This window comes from Lates calcarifer, linkage group LG12, assembly GCF_001640805.2.
Source record: "Lates calcarifer isolate ASB-BC8 linkage group LG12, TLL_Latcal_v3, whole genome shotgun sequence".
NCBI classification, from domain to species: Eukaryota; Metazoa; Chordata; class Actinopteri; family Centropomidae; genus Lates; species Lates calcarifer.
In genome coordinates this window covers 5,355,902-5,373,928 of record NC_066844.1, presented here as the reverse complement: position 1 = coordinate 5,373,928, position 18,027 = coordinate 5,355,902, and the positions used below count along the sequence as shown (strand labels likewise).

General features: G+C 40.2%; 1 protein-coding gene across 2 annotated transcripts in view; it reads right to left on the bottom strand.

Annotated features, from left to right (window-relative positions):
• Positions 1–18,027, bottom strand: part of arhgef10la (Rho guanine nucleotide exchange factor (GEF) 10-like a) — a 97,216-nt gene that overhangs the window by 72,258 nt on the left and 6,931 nt on the right. The window contains exons 2-10 of one of the 2 annotated variants that reach the window (XM_018679504.2): positions 16,983–17,279; positions 14,328–14,355; positions 7,073–7,236; positions 4,881–4,976; positions 4,650–4,777; positions 3,289–3,384; positions 2,447–2,555; positions 1,249–1,349; positions 710–787 (exon numbers count right to left, since the gene is read on the bottom strand). In XM_018679504.2, coding sequence (XP_018535020.1) covers positions 710–787; positions 1,249–1,349; positions 2,447–2,555; positions 3,289–3,384; positions 4,650–4,777; positions 4,881–4,976; positions 7,073–7,236; positions 14,328–14,355; positions 16,983–17,274 — 1,092 coding nt within the window. In that variant the 5' untranslated portion in view covers positions 17,275–17,279. The remainder of the gene's footprint in view (positions 1–709; positions 788–1,248; positions 1,350–2,446; positions 2,556–3,288; positions 3,385–4,649; positions 4,778–4,880; positions 4,977–7,072; positions 7,237–14,327; positions 14,356–16,982; positions 17,280–18,027) is intronic. The other variant, XM_018679512.2, reaches the window with a different exon arrangement.

The following is an 18,027-nucleotide window of genomic DNA, read 5'->3' as shown; positions in this document are numbered from 1 at the left end:
ACAAAACATGAATCTATCTGAACAACAGCGGTGATCATTTTTGATGTTTTGCAAGTGTTATCTCTGCAAATCCATAACAGTAAATAAATTATTGACAGAAAGAACATGGGCAGGCAGCATTACACGAACAACTGTGTAATCTGTTTTACAGTAAAAATGAAAGTTACAACCCTCAGAGTCTAATTGTGCTTGTGGCCTTTCATATTTTTATGTTATCTGTCTGGAGACACTGCATTTACCACTTGGCTGGACTCTGAATAACAACAGAGATTTTAAAAGAGCAAAGCCTCCTCAAGTATCACACACAATCATGTTTCTCGACAACAAAGGTAGCACATTGTATCTTGACAGTGAGAGATTTTGCAGTGCATAAGGTAGCCATTGATTGCTGCTGATTCCATTTCAGTAGGTGCTCCTCTTATTTTTCTGTGATTAAAAGATAACAAGTCTCTTTTTCCCCACTAAAAAGAGAGATTAAAGAGGAGAGGCTTTACCCCATCCTGTGCATGCCTGACAGTCTCTCTCTCTCTCTCAGCATCAGCACAACGCCACAGAAATGAGGACAGTTGTTTTATCAGGATTATTTATGCTGAGACACCTTGGTAATTTGATGGATATCACCACTTCTCTTGTCAGTGTAATTCATAATGGCTAAATGGTGAAGATATTGCATGTGGCAGAGGAGGACAACAGGGACTAAACAACTCACCTGCAAGATTCTCCTGAGAGACTCCAGGTAGCTCCGCTCGCTCTGAATGATGGAGCCAAGGATATGGCGTCTGACAACCTGCGTCGACAACAGACCAGTCAGGAAATCTTGCACTAAGAGGACATGATGGGGCTGCGGTGTACGGTATGCTTTCAGTTAAGCACGGCGCAGGTTGATGGATTGCGCTATAATCATGTGTTTGTCACAGGAGAAAAAAGACTCAAAGAGGAGTGGGTCTGTTTGAACAAGGCCTCAATCAGAGTCTGAATCATTGGATTTCATATGACATGAAAGCAACTGTTCTAGCCGTGATAAAACATGCTGCTTTTCCAAACAGAATAAAGAGAGTAGATACGTAAAACACTGAGATAACAAATGAATACTTTTAACATGACAGCCTAGAGCCTTATCTCAAGGCTATTGGGTACAGACTGTTCAAATAAATGCTAGATATGTTAAGTACAGTACATGTTTCTATATACGCTGGCTAAAACATATATGGGAAAAAAATTAATATCTGCAAAAACTGTCAGGTGCACCTGGTGGCTGGTCAGCCCCTCTGGCATGGGGCTCAGTTGTGGGGGGGGGTGCTTCACTTCTGACACAGCTACATCCAGGTATCCTGCATCATCCTCCTCTTCTGCAGACAATCAGAAACGAAGGAGAAAAATACAGAAAGGTTAAAAAGTGTGTGCGTGTGTGAGTGTATGTGTGAGAGAGACAGAATGAGACAGAGAGGGAACAACAGAAAAGCAGCCTTCAGATCTCACTGCAGCTGGAGACACACTGCGACACACAAAGTTTATTACCTCTAAAATATGAAGAGACTTCTGTACTCTCTAAAAAAAAAGATGGAGAGACAGAGAAAGCAATGGAGAAAGGAGCGAGGGAGGCAGGGAGGCCTTCGAAAAAAAAGAAAAAAAACTTTCAAAACAATACTGTATCTCTGTAGGAGTAAAGCAGGCACAGAGAAGTGTGTCTGCAAAAACACGATCCAGCACATTCTCATCTCTGCATTGGCACAAAGACATTCGACAGTCTCAAAAAAAAAAAATCCCCACTTCACCCGTAACCATAAAGACATAGATACCAGAAGCTTCCACCGTTCCAATTAAAGACTTTGGAATGATAACAGAGGATTGGTGGAAAAGAAATATAATGCCGTGCAGATTTCCCTCGATCAACACCTAAAAATAGCAGCACTGGCCTCTTTACCTCTTTGTGATGGCTCAGAGATTTGTTTGAGGCGTGGGTCTAGTATCTGTGGTTTATGGAGCTCCTCAATGCTCCATTAATGGATGCTAATCTTTCTCTATTGTTAGACAAGGGTTCCTATAACACAACCTATATTGTATCACATGAGTTGCATCCTTCTCTCCCTCTCATACATCAAAAACTTTACTGGACCACATCATCTGTCTTAAAACTGAGAAAGTGTGCCTGTTTTATTTATTATAGTCATAATCAGTGAAATCAGTCTTTTTCACAGTGCTTTCGTTTCTCCCTGAAGGGATTTGTATAAAGAAAAAGTAAGACTTTCTACTCTATCTGCCTTAAACACTACTTTGGCTTGGCTAGCTTTATACACAAGCAACTGCCTCAAATTCAAAGAGTCAACTGTAAGGAGCAACAAACCAAAACTTCATAAGCAATGCCCATTACTAAAAATAGTAGGACTTCTATCCAAATAAGCAAGCTGACCAGCAATTACAAAGTTTTCAGACTTCCCCGCATTACCCAATTGATCTTTTCTCTGCAGGAAGGAAACTTTTCGCATGACGGCTATTTTGGTCTTTTCAAGCCCATCCTTTGTTCCACTTTTCGCCGCCTTCATGAGCTGTTGAACCTGGTTGGAAGGAGCAGACAGAAACAACGAAGGAGCGTTAGAGCACAAGGAATGTGCCATGCTGTGGAGAGTTGATAACCTACGGTGCTCCTCTGGAGAAAGATGGAGAGAAGTGGCGCTCAGTGGGCTCATCATGAATCTCACCATCTGCGACTCCCTGTGGGTCGCTGTACAGCCTCTAATCAGAGAGTCTGTGAGCATATCATGGAGAGATTATGGTAACAGAGTGAGCTCCACATCAGAGTAACGGAGTGGCATTGCTCAGTGTGGGAAAATTTAGCTGACCACAAACTCCACCCTGAGCATCACAGAGGGCCTGCAACCAGACTCCACAAACCCAGAATACACCCAGGGTGATAGTATTTTTAAATGATGCTACTTCAGGAAAGTAGGTCATTAATTGGGGGCAAGTTGCACTGGTGTTTATGGAAGTAAATACGCAGAATATTATTTAATAATTCATGTGGCCCATAAATGCGTCTTGATATTAAACCAGGCAAGGAAAGAGAGAGAGGCCGACAGAGAGTCTTAAAGGAAAGTCACAGTCCAAAGGAAAGCTGGGAAGGATGGTGCAGAGAGTCAGTTAAGCCTCTGAGTCAGCTAAGCATACAACACAGCATATTTTAGCTCTGGGTGATCGTCAGTCCTTTTGGCAAACATCTAGCAGAGTGCTTTGAGCTCTGCAAAGAAATAGTGTGATATATCACCATGTTCACTGCTGCTGCAGATATACCTTGATGTCATAGTTGTGCTTGCCAGACAGCCTCATGGCCAGTTCACGTTTGGTCCTGGCACAGCGTTCCCTCAGCCGACGCACTTCAGGAGAGAGCTATAGGTGTTGGACAGGGCATGGGGGCAGGTCGCGTTTAGCCACAAAAAGGCGAGGGGAGGAGAAAAATGTAGGGGAGAGGAAATAGAAAAGGGAAATGGAAGGCAAAGTGATCAAGGCAAAACAAGCTACTCAACATCGGGAATTAATCAGCACAGAGAGTGAAAGCCTGGAGCACTGCTTTGGTCAAAGGGGTTACGCTCTACGAGACTAATGGCCACTGGTTTACAGAGGAATGGGGATATACAGGCAGTTTAGGGCAAATATTAAAGAAGCAAACTCTGTCGCAGCTCTCCCAGGCTGCTCAAATTAAGCAGTGAACTGAACAAGAGGAGAACTTCAGGTACACTTGGTGAAAAATTAATCGGGCAAAACTAATTAAAAACAATGTGTTTTTGATGAAGGCTGTGCTAGCGGAAAAGTGTTGTCGGGCCTTAATAGTCAAGGTTTCTTCATTAATTGTTCAACCAGTGTAGCTGAATCCTTCCTTTTGTTCAGTGGCCTGGGAAAAGCATGCCAAGAGAACTTTGGGGGGGATTTTCACACCACAACCTCCCGTAAATACCAGAGCAACTCATGTTTGTCCCAATACAACAAGCTTTTTTTCCCCCTTTGGTCTCCTTCCTCTCTCAAAGCCCTAATTCTGGATTTCCTTGTATTGCAGTGTAGTTATATCCATAAATACACAGCTTCAATTTGTAAAATGTGTAAAGGCAGGTATGTGTCTATACATTAATAATGATTCAACTGAGCAAAATACTTCTTTATTATGCCTATGCCTGCAACAATGCATGCATGTTAAAGGCTGGTGAAGCATAAGGGAAATGCAGCACAATGTGAATGTGCACACAGTGCCATCATGTGGAAGACTAACACTCTGTAGCCATGCTACAGAACACTGATGAACAGCATCTTTGGCAGAGAAGGAGGCAAGGAGATCTGAGGCTTTTCAAACAGAAATGCCTCTTGTTTATTTTTATTCCACAATGAAAGTATAAAGGCGAGACAGCCTTTTATTCATTTTTCATGTTCTTTATAGTTTCCTTCCAGTTCTATGCATTAATAAAGACAACTGCACTAGAGGAGCAGGAGATGAAATATTCTCCTTGATTATTTTCTAAGTGCTGGAAACCAACCAAAACAACTTGGCCGGTCATGATGCCATTTAAAATAAACATAGAGGATGATTTGTGTTAGATAAATACATATATCAGAAATGCATCCACACAAACACACTCTGACTACTGTGTGTGTGTACACAGTACCTTGCTCTTTGCTGGTAGTTTGGCCTCGTTATCAGACTGCTCATCATAGCTCTCAAACTCGCTGGAGCTCCATCCATTGTCGGCATTCAAAGGACCACTGTCTCTCTGAACATCTTCATAAATCATATCTGCTCAACACTCAAAAATGTTACACATCAGAGGCTCCACACATACACAAGATTCATGGATGGAGAAACACTAAATAAACATAATTCTGTCATAGCTACTAACCTTCATCGGGAGAGAGAGGGTCCTCACATGGAACGTCATCATAGATCACCTCTGAAGCCTCTGCCGGTTGTGGCTCGGCTTCAGCCACACATGAAGCTGGCAAAGAAAACCAGTAACATCAAAATAAACAAAAATGGAAAAATAGTGGTGCCTGTCTTCCATCTTTTATCTCCTTTTCTGTTTGATAGTTGCACCTCCTGTTGTTAGATCAATCTTTTAAATTTTTCCCCAAAAAACAACACACATACACAAAAAGGCAGACATGCACACACAACTCCAAACTATATTCCTTCTGGCAAAGCAGAATAGATAAAAGATGCTGGATCTTCTTGCTTCTGGTTAGGAATTTACACAGCCTTTGAAAATTTACATACTTATTGTATGATTTGCATTTAAAGTTTTTTTTCCTAAGGGAGATCTGGCACATCTCTTGTGTGTGTTGCCATAATGGCTTTGTCCATGTGATGCAACATGATTGTATCCAGCTTGTTTGAGCTATTGACCCATTCTATCTCTACGCATCGACAGGATTTGTCATTAACTGCTTTGAGAGTGTTTCAGCCTAATTTAGCTCACTGAGCTTTATTGATTTGGTTTTAAACTGTGATTTGTCTACAACACTTTCTCCTAAGCCCTGGACAGCAACAATCACTGTTTTCAATTAATCTGATTGGAGATGTGTATTCTGTCGTGGATTATTCAACAGTGTTCAGTCTAAAATTCAAAACAACCTTGAGCAGAATCCAGGAGATGAACAAAGAGCAACTGTTTTTCTTCAAAAGAGGATTAGCTACACAAATGTTCTTTATATCTCGCTCACTTGCCTTCACTTGTGCATTCAGAAAGGATTCAGACTAGAGAAGAAAACAACTGGATTTGGGCTATCAGTCTGACTATCAGCCTATCTGCAAAGTGACTGGGCCTCCTGGGAACATGGCTTGTTATTTCAAATGTGGTAAACCAGAAGTTCCTCTCTGTGCTTTCTTACTTTTATTTAACTTTTCTCACAACGACACTCCAGTAAACTCACTCAAAGGTCACATTGACACTGCAGGCAGTCACAAGAATACACTGACATGAATATGTCCTAGTTGTTGCAAATGTGAAAAAAACACACAATTTACAAATCAGTGTCAGATAATCACATCACAATGTGCCAAATGAAGGGACATGGTTGCTTTTACAAACAGGAAATACTTTTAAAGTGCATTTGGTCAAACCGAAACAGCCTGTCTACACAAAACATGGTTTTGCCCTCTACAGCAGGCTAAGACAAACTGATTTTTTTTTCATAGAGCTTGGTGTTTGAAAAAAGTAGCAATTGTAAAAGCACATATGAGGCATTGTGATAGATTTCCCATTAAGATCAGTGCAAAAGTGGTCATTTATCTTAACGTTAGCTTGCTTTTTTCCACTCTCTGCATTGGATATCAGGAGGAGAGGTTTAATATAGTTTTATTATTCACTTTAAATATACTGTACACGTTCAAAATGACAGCAGAGGCTGTGTGAAAATACATCAGAGGAGTGGGACATAAAAAATGTCATGCAGCATTGCAAGGCTCCTTTACATCTCTCATTTCTGAGCCACCTTCAAATAACAGCAGCACTGCTGACTGAGTTGAAATCCAAAAGCAATTTTCCTTCATGGAAATGGTTCTCTATTGATCCTCATCCTGAATTAATTGGATTCATGTCATGTCTGTGTAGAAATCAAATCATGGCAGAGAATACGTGTGTATGAGCCAGTGTGTACTGTGTTGGTACGTGTGTGAATAGAGTGTCTTTGTGTGTGTTCAGGTGTCTTTACATTCGGTATGTGTGTCTGGACCTCTTTCACTGTAGAAATCAATGAGCAATAATATGACTGTAGGTCTGTAATACGGTGTTCTTGTCACCTTTGATCAAGGTCAAGAGATGCAATGTGCATGTGCAGTACTAACAAAATAGTGGTGCACAATTTATTTTGCCAGTGTCATTATGGTGTGGTCTCCACAGGACTGTTTACACAACTCTGGAGGCCCAGTTGGTTTTCTATCAAATCTGTCTGCGATGTGAACACTATAATACATAGGTGGAATGAGCCTGAATCCCAAGGCAAGCTTAGGTTTAATCTTCCTGGTCTGAAATTGAACCCTTGATCTACAATATAAGGTGCATCACTTCCCTGTCAATATAATTTAGTTCTGTACCTTCAGAGATGTCCCTCGAGCCAGAGCTTTCCTTGATGGTTTCTTTTCTGCGGTCCCCTGAATCAGCCGGCGTCTCCACAGCTGACGGCGCTGCAGGAAGCCCCCGGAGCTCCTCTCCCACACAAGGAGCTGAGGTACTGGGCTTGTCTGCTGCTGCCGAGGCCCTGGAAGGTACCCAAACATTAGCACAGTTAAACTAACACTGAGTGCTGTGCGCCTCATTACAAGTTAATTTCAGAAAGAGGAAGGGGAGGCACAGTGGCTGGAGGTGGGGGTCGAAATAGTTCTTTGCTATCCAAGCATGCACACGCACACTCCCTAAGGCCTGACAGAACACATATTGCTGCTGTCAAATTATTGTGATGTTTTTGAGGTAAGTTTTTTGGAACACTAGTTTTCCATTCTGGCAGATATGCATTTTTTCGTCCGCCAAAGAGGCTTTGTTTTCTCTCCTGTTTGTTTATTGGACAGTAAGCAGAGATATGTCAAAAACAAATTAATAGATTTCCATGGAATTTGGCAGAAAGTGAGGGCATATGGGCCAAAGAACAAGTGAATTAGTTTATGGTGTCAATTTGGTTCATGTACAAAGTATAATTCATCACATCTTGATCTGATGCCCTCTTTTGGGTGATATTCCTTTTAACACTTTCATATTCACATAATATAAATAATAAATGCATAAAGATACTAGCTTGTTTATGTGAACTAGCTAGTTTTGAACTTTGCACACATACCCTACTGAAGTGGATCAAACACTATTTTATAAGGAATTTATTACTCAGCATTGTGACATAAGTTTTTGTTTTTGTCTTTGTTTTTTTGGGTTTACCTTTTCACCATTTTCATTAAATCAAAATTGGACATGAAGTCCATAATTGTTTTCCATTGCATGCACTTTGATGCAGTTTGATACAGATTAAACATTTCAAAACCAAATAACATATTTAAAGGATCGTTCTGCCTTGGTGGAGGTATGGGATCTGAATATCTCCTTCATTCTTTCTCTATGCAGACTTTACATGCACTCGTACATACATATGCACACAGGACCTTTAGTGATACTAAAAACTGTGTATTATTCAGAATAACAAAACTGATTCTTTTAGGATATCATTTGTGACAATTTCTGCTACTTTTTACATTACAGCTGTATGCAGGTTGTGCTGATGGCTTATATAGAACAACCTTTGCGAGGCCATGTGTAAAAAAATATAATCACACCTACTGCTTTTTACTTGAGTTACTAAACTTGCCCCTGAGCACTGTCAAATCATTATCTGTCATGCCTGCGGCCTACTATAATCACCGCTGGCTTGTTGAATGAAAACATGCCCTGATCCAGCTATTAAAAACAGACTCTGACATCACAAGGGAAAATATTGTTGACATAGCTATCACATGGCCTGTGTTGATGCTGCCAGTGAGGGAATGTCCTCCCCCACATGACTGATAATATGACAGGATCCATCGTGTAGGAGAGTCCCATCTACACTAATTAAATCTTCTGCTAAACACCTCAGCAACATTCTCAATGCCAGCAGCAGCAGCGGCAGCAGGAGCCAGTCAGAGTGATGGGCAACTCACAGACAAACGTGACATGCCAAGAAAATAATGTGCATAAAATGCCATAATTCTGAACTGCGGAGGAGGCAGCCGTGCAGACTCTTACTTTATATTAAAGTGGTGACAGAAGTAGACTATCTGTATTCAACCATCTTGCAAACCATTATCTTTCCTTGTACGATACAGCACCAGGTACAGTGTGTATTATAAGTCAGAAAGAACTGCATGCCTGGTGCAGACAATCATCAAAAAATAACAGTAGGCAGTTTGTAGCAGTTGTATTACCATACACGGAATGTGTCAAACACAAAAAAAATATTTGTATATTGACTTCAACATTTCAGCAAATCCCAATCTAGAAAGTAGGAAGGTAGAAGAATTTAAAAGTTAACAATATATGTAAATATAACTTTAAAATTATAGCATTCTAATTAATGAAATGATCTATAAAGTAAATAGTAAAAATAGTTACAATTCTGGTCTGTGCTATGCCCTTCCTGTTGTGCATTAAATTGCCACCACATATATGGGAGTAGATATAAAGCCCTGCCAACATGTCATATTGGAGCTACTGATAGTAGCCATTTGGTTTTGCAGTAGTGTCAAGCTGCAAAACACTCAGCTCCATTCTCTGTGATGCTGGATCATTCATCTCAATCAAAAGAACAAAAATGATCTGCACCCACATGAAAACAAAATAAAGAGCTATTTGTCAACACATTTCTTACACTAAACTGATCTCTTGTCATTAGAGTGGAGCCAGAACAATAGCAATGTACAGTTTGTCCGCTTGACTGTATGCATTCATGTCAGGCGTGAGTGATTTGAGCAGTGTAGCTATCGATCCAGGCATATCTTTGCACACCCCCTCACAACTTATCTGTGCCTGTGAGCCCCGGTGAGTCATATAGCTCAAGGAGAGAAACAGGAATCATTTTTCAATGTAAATGACACAGCCTGGGGCAGAGCACAGCCTAAAGTAGAAGCTGCCAGAATGCAAATCTCACACTGTTTCCATTACCCTCAGCTACTGTGCCAGGGCAGTACTGCACGCCATAGCTCTACCTGTTTTGCCCCCTGGTCTCTCCTGTTATAGCTGTTCTTTATAACTGCACAAGCATTGTGTTGACCATACTGATGGAGCTCAGTTTGTCCTCAGGTTATAAATCTCCCTGATAAACAACTGCCCACTCCTCACATTAAATCATTCACACAATGCACCCAGTGTTACTGCCCCAAGTTGTTCTGTACACGACAGACTCCAATTAGGTACCACTCAGGGTATTTGGTTCATGGCTTCTCATTATATTTGTGTACATGTTTGCTTTTAATGCTTTCACAGTATCACCTTTTTTTCTTTTGCTATCGCAACACACCCAACTGAGGCAAGTACAACAAGGTGAGAGGGTCTTCAACAAAAAGGGCTGTGAAAAATAAATGTGTTCAGTGAGCTACATTAGATGAGTTTCTTCGCAAGGGCAAATGTGCAAAGTTCTGAAAGGTTGCAGAAGGGTAAAAGGTTAAGGCAAACAGGAAAAGTAACTTTGACAAGGGAGAAAACAGTTGAAGTAAAGTTCTACTCTCTAAGGTTAGAGCTCTGAGTACATAAAGCAGATAGATACATGCCACAGTGTTGTCATGGTACCTCTTGTGTTAATCTTTTCATTGCTGAGATACCATGCAACGCGTTTAATGAAAACTATCTGTCATTGGGTGAAATGTGAAGTCAAGTTAATGTTGGCATCAAACACTGAAGTGAGCATAAAACTCACAGGAGAGAAATGCTGCCTTGAGCCTAATAGCTGTAACAAGCTGATGTGCTGTCACTGCAGTGTTAAGAAAAACCCATATTTCTGCAATAACAATCACAAAGTAATTTTGGCAATATTATTCTAAAACTGCTGACAGATCTGCTGGATGTGCTGACAGTCTTAACACCTTGATGGCAGAAAGTGCTATTGATAGCTCTTCTTTAAAAGGCGGGCTATTGACTAAACCAAAGTGGAAATGTGCACTCAGCAGAAATTTCCCTGGATGAGAAATTGCCAAGACCTCACTGTGACTCCATCACACACACAAACACACACACACATGCACATAAGAGCACACACGTAAGCAGTCATTCATGCACACACATATGCACACAGGAGAAACATATACACACACATACAGAACACACACGCTCACACCACACCTGTGTACAAATACAGGCCCCTCTTTCCAGCACAGGAAAGCCCACAGGAATCCAACCCCTGAAGTCAGTAGAGGTTTCTGAGCACACTTCCTAGAAGCACAGGTGGGGGGCTGCACAAAAAATCAGGGCCCCTGCAAGGTTTCATCATGCAGGCCAGAACACTGTTAGCACTGTTGTCTCACAGCAGGAAGGTTCTGGGACCGACCCTGGTTCGCCCAGGGCTTTTCTGTGTGGAGTTTGCATGTTCTCCCTGTGCCTGCGTGGGTTCTCCCTGTGTACTCTAGCTTCCTCTGACAGTCCAAAGACATTCAAGTTAGGTTACTTGGTGACTCTAAATTGCCCGTAAGTGTGAATGTGAGTGTGAATGGTTGTCTTGTGGTGAGTGATGGTGATCTGGTGACATACAGGGGCTCTGTGCTGGGATAGGCTCCAGCCCCCCTAAAGGATAAGCAGTGTAAAAATAAATGAATGAATAAATTAACTACTTTAGCATGTTATATCACAATCTGGTTCAATCCGTTCAAAACAGATGCTATTATGCATCACCTGTATGAAAGCCGTATAAGCTTTACATCTAAAAACTATATTTCAGTGTTTATTATTTCATTTTGTTTTATGTTGACTGGTGAGATTCCCATTGTCTGAGCCATTAAATAGGATGGCTAACCTCCGGGTAGATAGGGGCAGGCAAAAAGGCAGCTGCCTTAGAGAAATCAATAAACTATCACATTATCATTTACTGCGTTGAGGCCTTGAAGCAAATTGTCTTCTTGATCGCATGAAAGATGCTGTCTGACTGTATTAAGGTTGGGGTCATTTCACTCATACACCTATTCCAATTAAATGTGTACTGAGTCAACAGTTCACTTCACATTAACAATAATAAAATCTTTGATTATCAGTTGGATTTTAATGTTTCCATGTGGAAAATTCCACAAATATTACGTGTCATTTCACCCAAAATACGAAAAATAAAATTACCCCCAGTGACACAGAACCCTGCAGTTTGTTTCAGTTTTACGTGCCAAGGTTTTGCGAAATCCACCAGGTGTTTTCAGCTGTTCTGACTGATTCAACCTCTGCTTCGGTTGAACTTAGGTGGGCCTGCACTGAGAATTATGTGAGGCCAGCAGACTCCATGTACTAAAAGTGTGATTTGTCCCAACCTAAATCATGTAGCAAAGTTAACAGGAGAGTGGGTGAGCTGTCACTGACTCAGTCATACATGCCCACACAGCCCACACAGGTCTTATCATCAGCCAGACTAATTAAAATGAACCTGAGTGGGTGTTCCATGCGTGTGCAGATCTTTTAAGTTGTGCCGCCAATCCAAATACAGTGAAGATTAATTGAATTTCATTTGTGCTACTCAAATCATTAAAACTGACTCAAAAGAAATATGTCTTTCCATAAACACTGGTCATCATGCTGCGTAATAACACGTAACTGGCAGATGTGTAATTAACATTTTGTTTGTTATGGTACAAGTTCATTGTTTTGGATCCTCTAATACAACTACTGACACAGACTCTCGCCAGCAAACTCCCACTGCTCTGATTAACACCTTCCCTTTGCAACTGGGTCCTGGACTTCTTGACACACCAACCACAGACTGTCAGTATCCATGACTTTTCCTCCCCCATCATATTCAACACCAGCTCCCCCAAAGGATCTGTCCTGAGCCCCCTACTGTACACACTGTTCACATATGACTGCTCAGCTAGGCACCCAGGCAGCCATATTGTGAAATTTGCAGACGACACAACAGTGGTGCGACTGACATCCCACAATGACGAGTCACAGTACTGGCAGGAGGTGAAAGATCTGGTGGACTGGTGTGAGAAGAACAACCTCTGTATCAATGTAGGGAAGACGAAGGAGCTGGTCGTGGATTTTAGTGGGAGAGGCCACACCCCTGCACCCCTGTTTATCATTGGATCAATTGTGGAGATGGTCCACAGCTTTAAGTACTTCAGAGTCCACATTTCCAGGGATTTAAAGTGGTCCACAAACACTTCCAACATCTTAAAGAAGGCCCACCAACGTCTTTATTTCCTCAGGAGGCTGAGGCAGGCCGGCCTCAATATCTCAGTACTGGAGGCTTTCTACAGGTGTGTGGTGGAGAGTACTCTCACTTTCTCCATCACCACCTGGTATGGGAACTGCTGTGCTGCTGACAGGAAGGCGCTGCAGAAAGTGGTAAAAACCGCCCAGAAGATCACCCGCAGCAGTTTTCCTTCCATTGAAGAAATCTACATCAGCTGGTACAGGAGCAGTGCGGCCCATATCATGGGGGACTCCACCCACCGGGCCCATGATCTGTTTGACACCCTTCCCTCGGGCAAGAAGCTGCGGAGCATCAAAGCTACAACAAACAGACTCAAACACAGCTTCTACCCAGAGGCTGTTAGACTGATGAACTCTATGCACTAGCAAAGCACTTTGACCCATGCTGCTCTGTTTCTGACACCATGCTGCTCAGCTTTTGCTAGCTATTTAGTATTTTTATTGAATATGCTTATTATTGTTTTTATTCTTATTTAGAGTTATTGCCAGTCCTGAGAACATTTTTTGTTTTCATGTGTAAGCATGCAAATGACAATAAATAAAACTTGAACCTAAATTTGTTATTTTGTTTGGTGACAGCAAGCTTGAAGCTCCACATTGTGAAATTCTTGTTTTTACTCTTGTGTGTACTCATTTGGACCACTTCACTTGTAGAAAACTGTTTCAAACATTTTCATGTTACAGCAGAAAAAACACAGGTGTGATTAATAACATTAATTACCACTGCATTTCATTTGGCATGCCAGTTCAAATTCCCTGGTGTTGTACATGAAGATCCTGGCTCACTGGATTGGCTTACAGGGACACTCAATTGGGAAATTAAGTCACTGATGTTATTTTTTACACTGTTTACCATGACAAGAATGTACTGCTTTTGGAAGGAAACTATGCTATAAAAATTTTCAAATGTAATTTTTCAGTGGTTTGAGCATGACAAATTAATCTCCATTTACATCCACTGTATTGGGGTGACCGCAAAATCTGAAGATAGACACTTAAAACCAATTGTATTTGCATGGCTACATACCACAAGGGGTTACATGGAAAATATGTTTATTTGTGATTTGGCTGAACTGGCTTTTTAAATTACATTAATCTTAATACTGCATAATGTATAAACAAGGCTCATCTTATCATACTGTATGCATCATAATGAATTAGGCAATCCTGTGATTTCCCTGTAGAATTACAACAACATTACTTTCTACTTGACATTACCACTTCTCACTGTGGGTGTGACGTGCCATCTGGCATCTAAATGTTGTACAAATAGGTGCAGCGTAACATCACAGTATCTCATACCCACTGTGGTGTGTTTGGATGGAGTGTATACATGACATAATCTCAGACATAATGACATGACACTGATGTGGTATGGTGATGAGTTTACTTTTCCGCATACTGTGATTGGAATCAGAGGGAACTTACCAGCTGGGTGACTCACTAACTGGAACATCTGTCAAAATGAGAAAAACAGCAACCATGAGACAAACTATTCCAAAGCAAAGGAAGTGCATATTTGAAAAATGACAAATGTAACTTTGTCTTAATTTGAAAAAGACAGTTTGAAAGACTGTGTATTTGTGCTGTAATTTCTTATTGCCTTTTACTTCTTGTACACAGCAGAACAGCAGAAAAACTAAAGTTACCATCAAAAACTAAATCACACTTGTTTACAGGAAAGATACCTAGTGTATTAAAATGTTAAAAATACAACTGCTGCAGCATAGTTAAGCAGATGCTATAAGGTTGTCACAATTAAAAACTGCATTTTGCATGGTTGTACATTATTTTCAAAGCAAAGGTATGTAAAGTGTAGGTGCTGTTAAACAAATGCTACGATCGATGTCCTTTCTATCCCATCATGTAAACTCATGTCATCTGGTGAGGGAGGGATCTGAATCTCAGCTGCTCTCAGCCCTCGATTACATAACAGACCTCCACTACACACTATTATCAATGCCCAGAATTCCCCTACGCATCTCCACAGCCCACTTAACGGATTACCACACATAGACTTGGTAAAAAAGCTTTTTAATTAAGCACTAATCTTCACTACACTTTGTCCAAAAGAACTTGTCCAAGACCTAAATCTCCCTCTTTACTTGGGTGTGTAATTACCAGGACCTGTTTGTCAGTGTTAGCCAGGTAGTAAATATATCATACTAATATCTACATAACCTCATCCATAGGGGAAAGTTAACTCTGCTCTCTAATGCCTGTCTGCCTGAGGCAACAATTAAATCCTGTTAAGTGGAGATTAAAACCACATACAACTGGCTGAAGTCACTCACACAGCACGTAGCTACGAGAAACTGAAGAGATAACATTAACTCAAGAAGAGACATCAAATTTACATCTTAGAACCAGCTCACCAATAAATGGTTAATTAGGCAGTTTGATGGCAGTGTACATGTTGAGAGGAGGGAGAGTGTTGATTTTGGTTACAGCGTAGCAACCGTAACCACAAGCCCATGTAAGCGGACTTTCATTTCCCAATATCTGGTATTCATCAGTTCGCCAGATGGGCAAAAAATAATTTTTAAGTTGTATTCTATTCTATTGGTACCTCAGAATTTTAACATTTTTTGCTACTTTATACTCCTACTTCACTTCATTTCAGAGTAATTTATTTACCCTGTCTACATTTACTAGCCGGTAGAGGTGAAGCCCCTTATTTAAAGCCCTTGTGCAGCTAAGTCCACCCACACAGGTGTTATCACTTAGTGTGCTAATTAGGCCTCCATTTTATGCATCTTTATAATTATGCTTCATTATGTTTCAAAGGTTATCTATTGACCTTAGTTACATTTACTTTACAGTACAGTTAACTTACTTTACATATACACATTTGACACATTATAAGCTATCAGCTTAAACATAACTGACATAGGTACATATATTCATACATATTATAGGATACATATGATTAATTGCTAATATGATTCATTGTGCAACTACACAAGCAAAAAAAAATACTCACAAATAGTTAAATCTCCTTCAGCTACAACAACAAAATAAATGAGTAAAAAAAATCCAATATATAAATTTTACAGTAATGTAACACTAAGTAAGGCCACACATAATGAGCAGTACTTGATACCACTGCTGTTCAGTAACGCTCTTCAGTAATGTGATTACTGCAAACTAACCTAGCTATTTTTTCAGTAATGTCGTGTAACGGGTAAGAATTTTGAAACGGATAATTCATAGTTCATTAGTTTACAGTTAGTAATTTTTAAACATTTACCGGGAGATGGTTGGAAAGGTTGATATTATTTTGTACATGGCTACTTCAGTGAACAGACATACTGCTAACTCAGTTTCGTGTAAAAGAGGCTACAGTTAAAACAGTTAAATGTCAGTAGCTTACCTCCAAGCTGTTAACTGGCTACTTGTTGAGCCACAAACTCTTATTTTCTTATTTTTAGTCTCTACAGATGATTAATACAGAACAGAGGAGTGAGTGTGCCAGTGTGTGCCAGTGTTGAAGCTGTTAAAGCACCTTTAACGGAGCTAGCGTAAACGTTAAACGGAGCAACGAAATTTAACGAGAGATGTTAGGGGATTGTACGGAAATTGTCGAGGTGAGGAGACTAACTGAACCTATTTAACTCTTATTAATAATAAAGTCCTCCCCAGATTCTTTGGTTTCTTTGAATAAATAAACATCAGCTCTCCAATATTTTTAAAATACTTAAACAGTATTAGTGCAATTCATTTATCATTAATAACTGCACAAATAAGTAAAAGCTATGTACCCCAAATTAAAGAGCTTTGCCCTGCAAACAGCTCTGCTTAATGAAATGGGAATTTTCACATAACAGCCCCCCAATGCAAACATGAGAAGAAATTACTTCTGCTGTTTTGTGGAAATCAGTACTTTTTCAGTAAGTGATGAGTAGTTGGTTACATATTTAGAGTAAATTGCTCATCAAAAGTACATTTTGATGTTAATTATATACTTAGAGGAAGCTTTGGACTACATCATGTTGTATTGGTATATTTACTTAAAGTATCTGAGCACATCTTGACTGTCTATCAGCACACGTTAAAAAAATATTATCCCTGAAAATGTGTTACCTGCAGCAGAAATTGATAAATCCTTGGTGGGATTCCCCTCCTGTCCAGCAGGAGGTGAAATTTTGGGAAGTTGTGTTTTGTCTTTGACTGTCTGTGATACACTGTCTGATGCCTCAGTGTCCACCTTTTTCGACATATGGACAGAGCTGACACAGTCCAAGCTGATCCCTTTACTGTCCTCCTGAAGTTTCTCCTCATCCGTGCTGTCCTCAAACACAAACTCTTCCCCTTGCTCCTCATCATCCTCCTCTTCATCCTCCTTTGGTGGTTGCTGAGACAGCACAGTTGACATGATTCCTGAAAAAGTGACAAAATTCAAGTGTGAATAGTTTTGTACACCCATTTGAGTTAAATGTAATGAAAAAAGATTGATGCCACATAATCAAAAATGTTTTTGTTTTTAAAAAAGATTAGGCTCCTGAGTGATAGAACGATACAATATTACAGGTACTGAATAATGAAGGTAAGATAATGTTTTATGCATCCCTTTTGAAGTAAAATGTTGTAAGCACTCTTTTCTCCTGCACTTATTATGAACCCAGGAGGTGCTGCTTGAATTCTAATGTGACATTAAGACTGTTGTTTTAACTTCCACCCCTCATATAATAAGAATTATTTGAATAAAGGCAAAATGGTAAACGGACCAGAAGATTGGAATGTCCTCTGGTCTTTATAACCATACCAGAGCTGCTTAACAAAACAAATGCAAAATATCTTTTAGATAAAAATCAATGTTGTACTATACAACACTGACCTCAAATTAACTCTTAACCCTACACTGTGTTCCCAACAAAACACTAGACTGATATAAATTAACTTAAAACTGAGGAAATCTAGGCTACATTTCAACCTACATAGGTGCACAGAGAAAGAAGCAGAGTATAATCCCAGCACTATAAACATGACATATGGCCGTTAAAAAGACTGTTAGTTAAATCAAAGTGTCTGAGGAGGCTTAGTGGCAGATTAATTTAAATTAATTGATTACGATACCCACACACCCACTAATGAAAACATGTGCCCTACCATTACAGACCTCAATTAT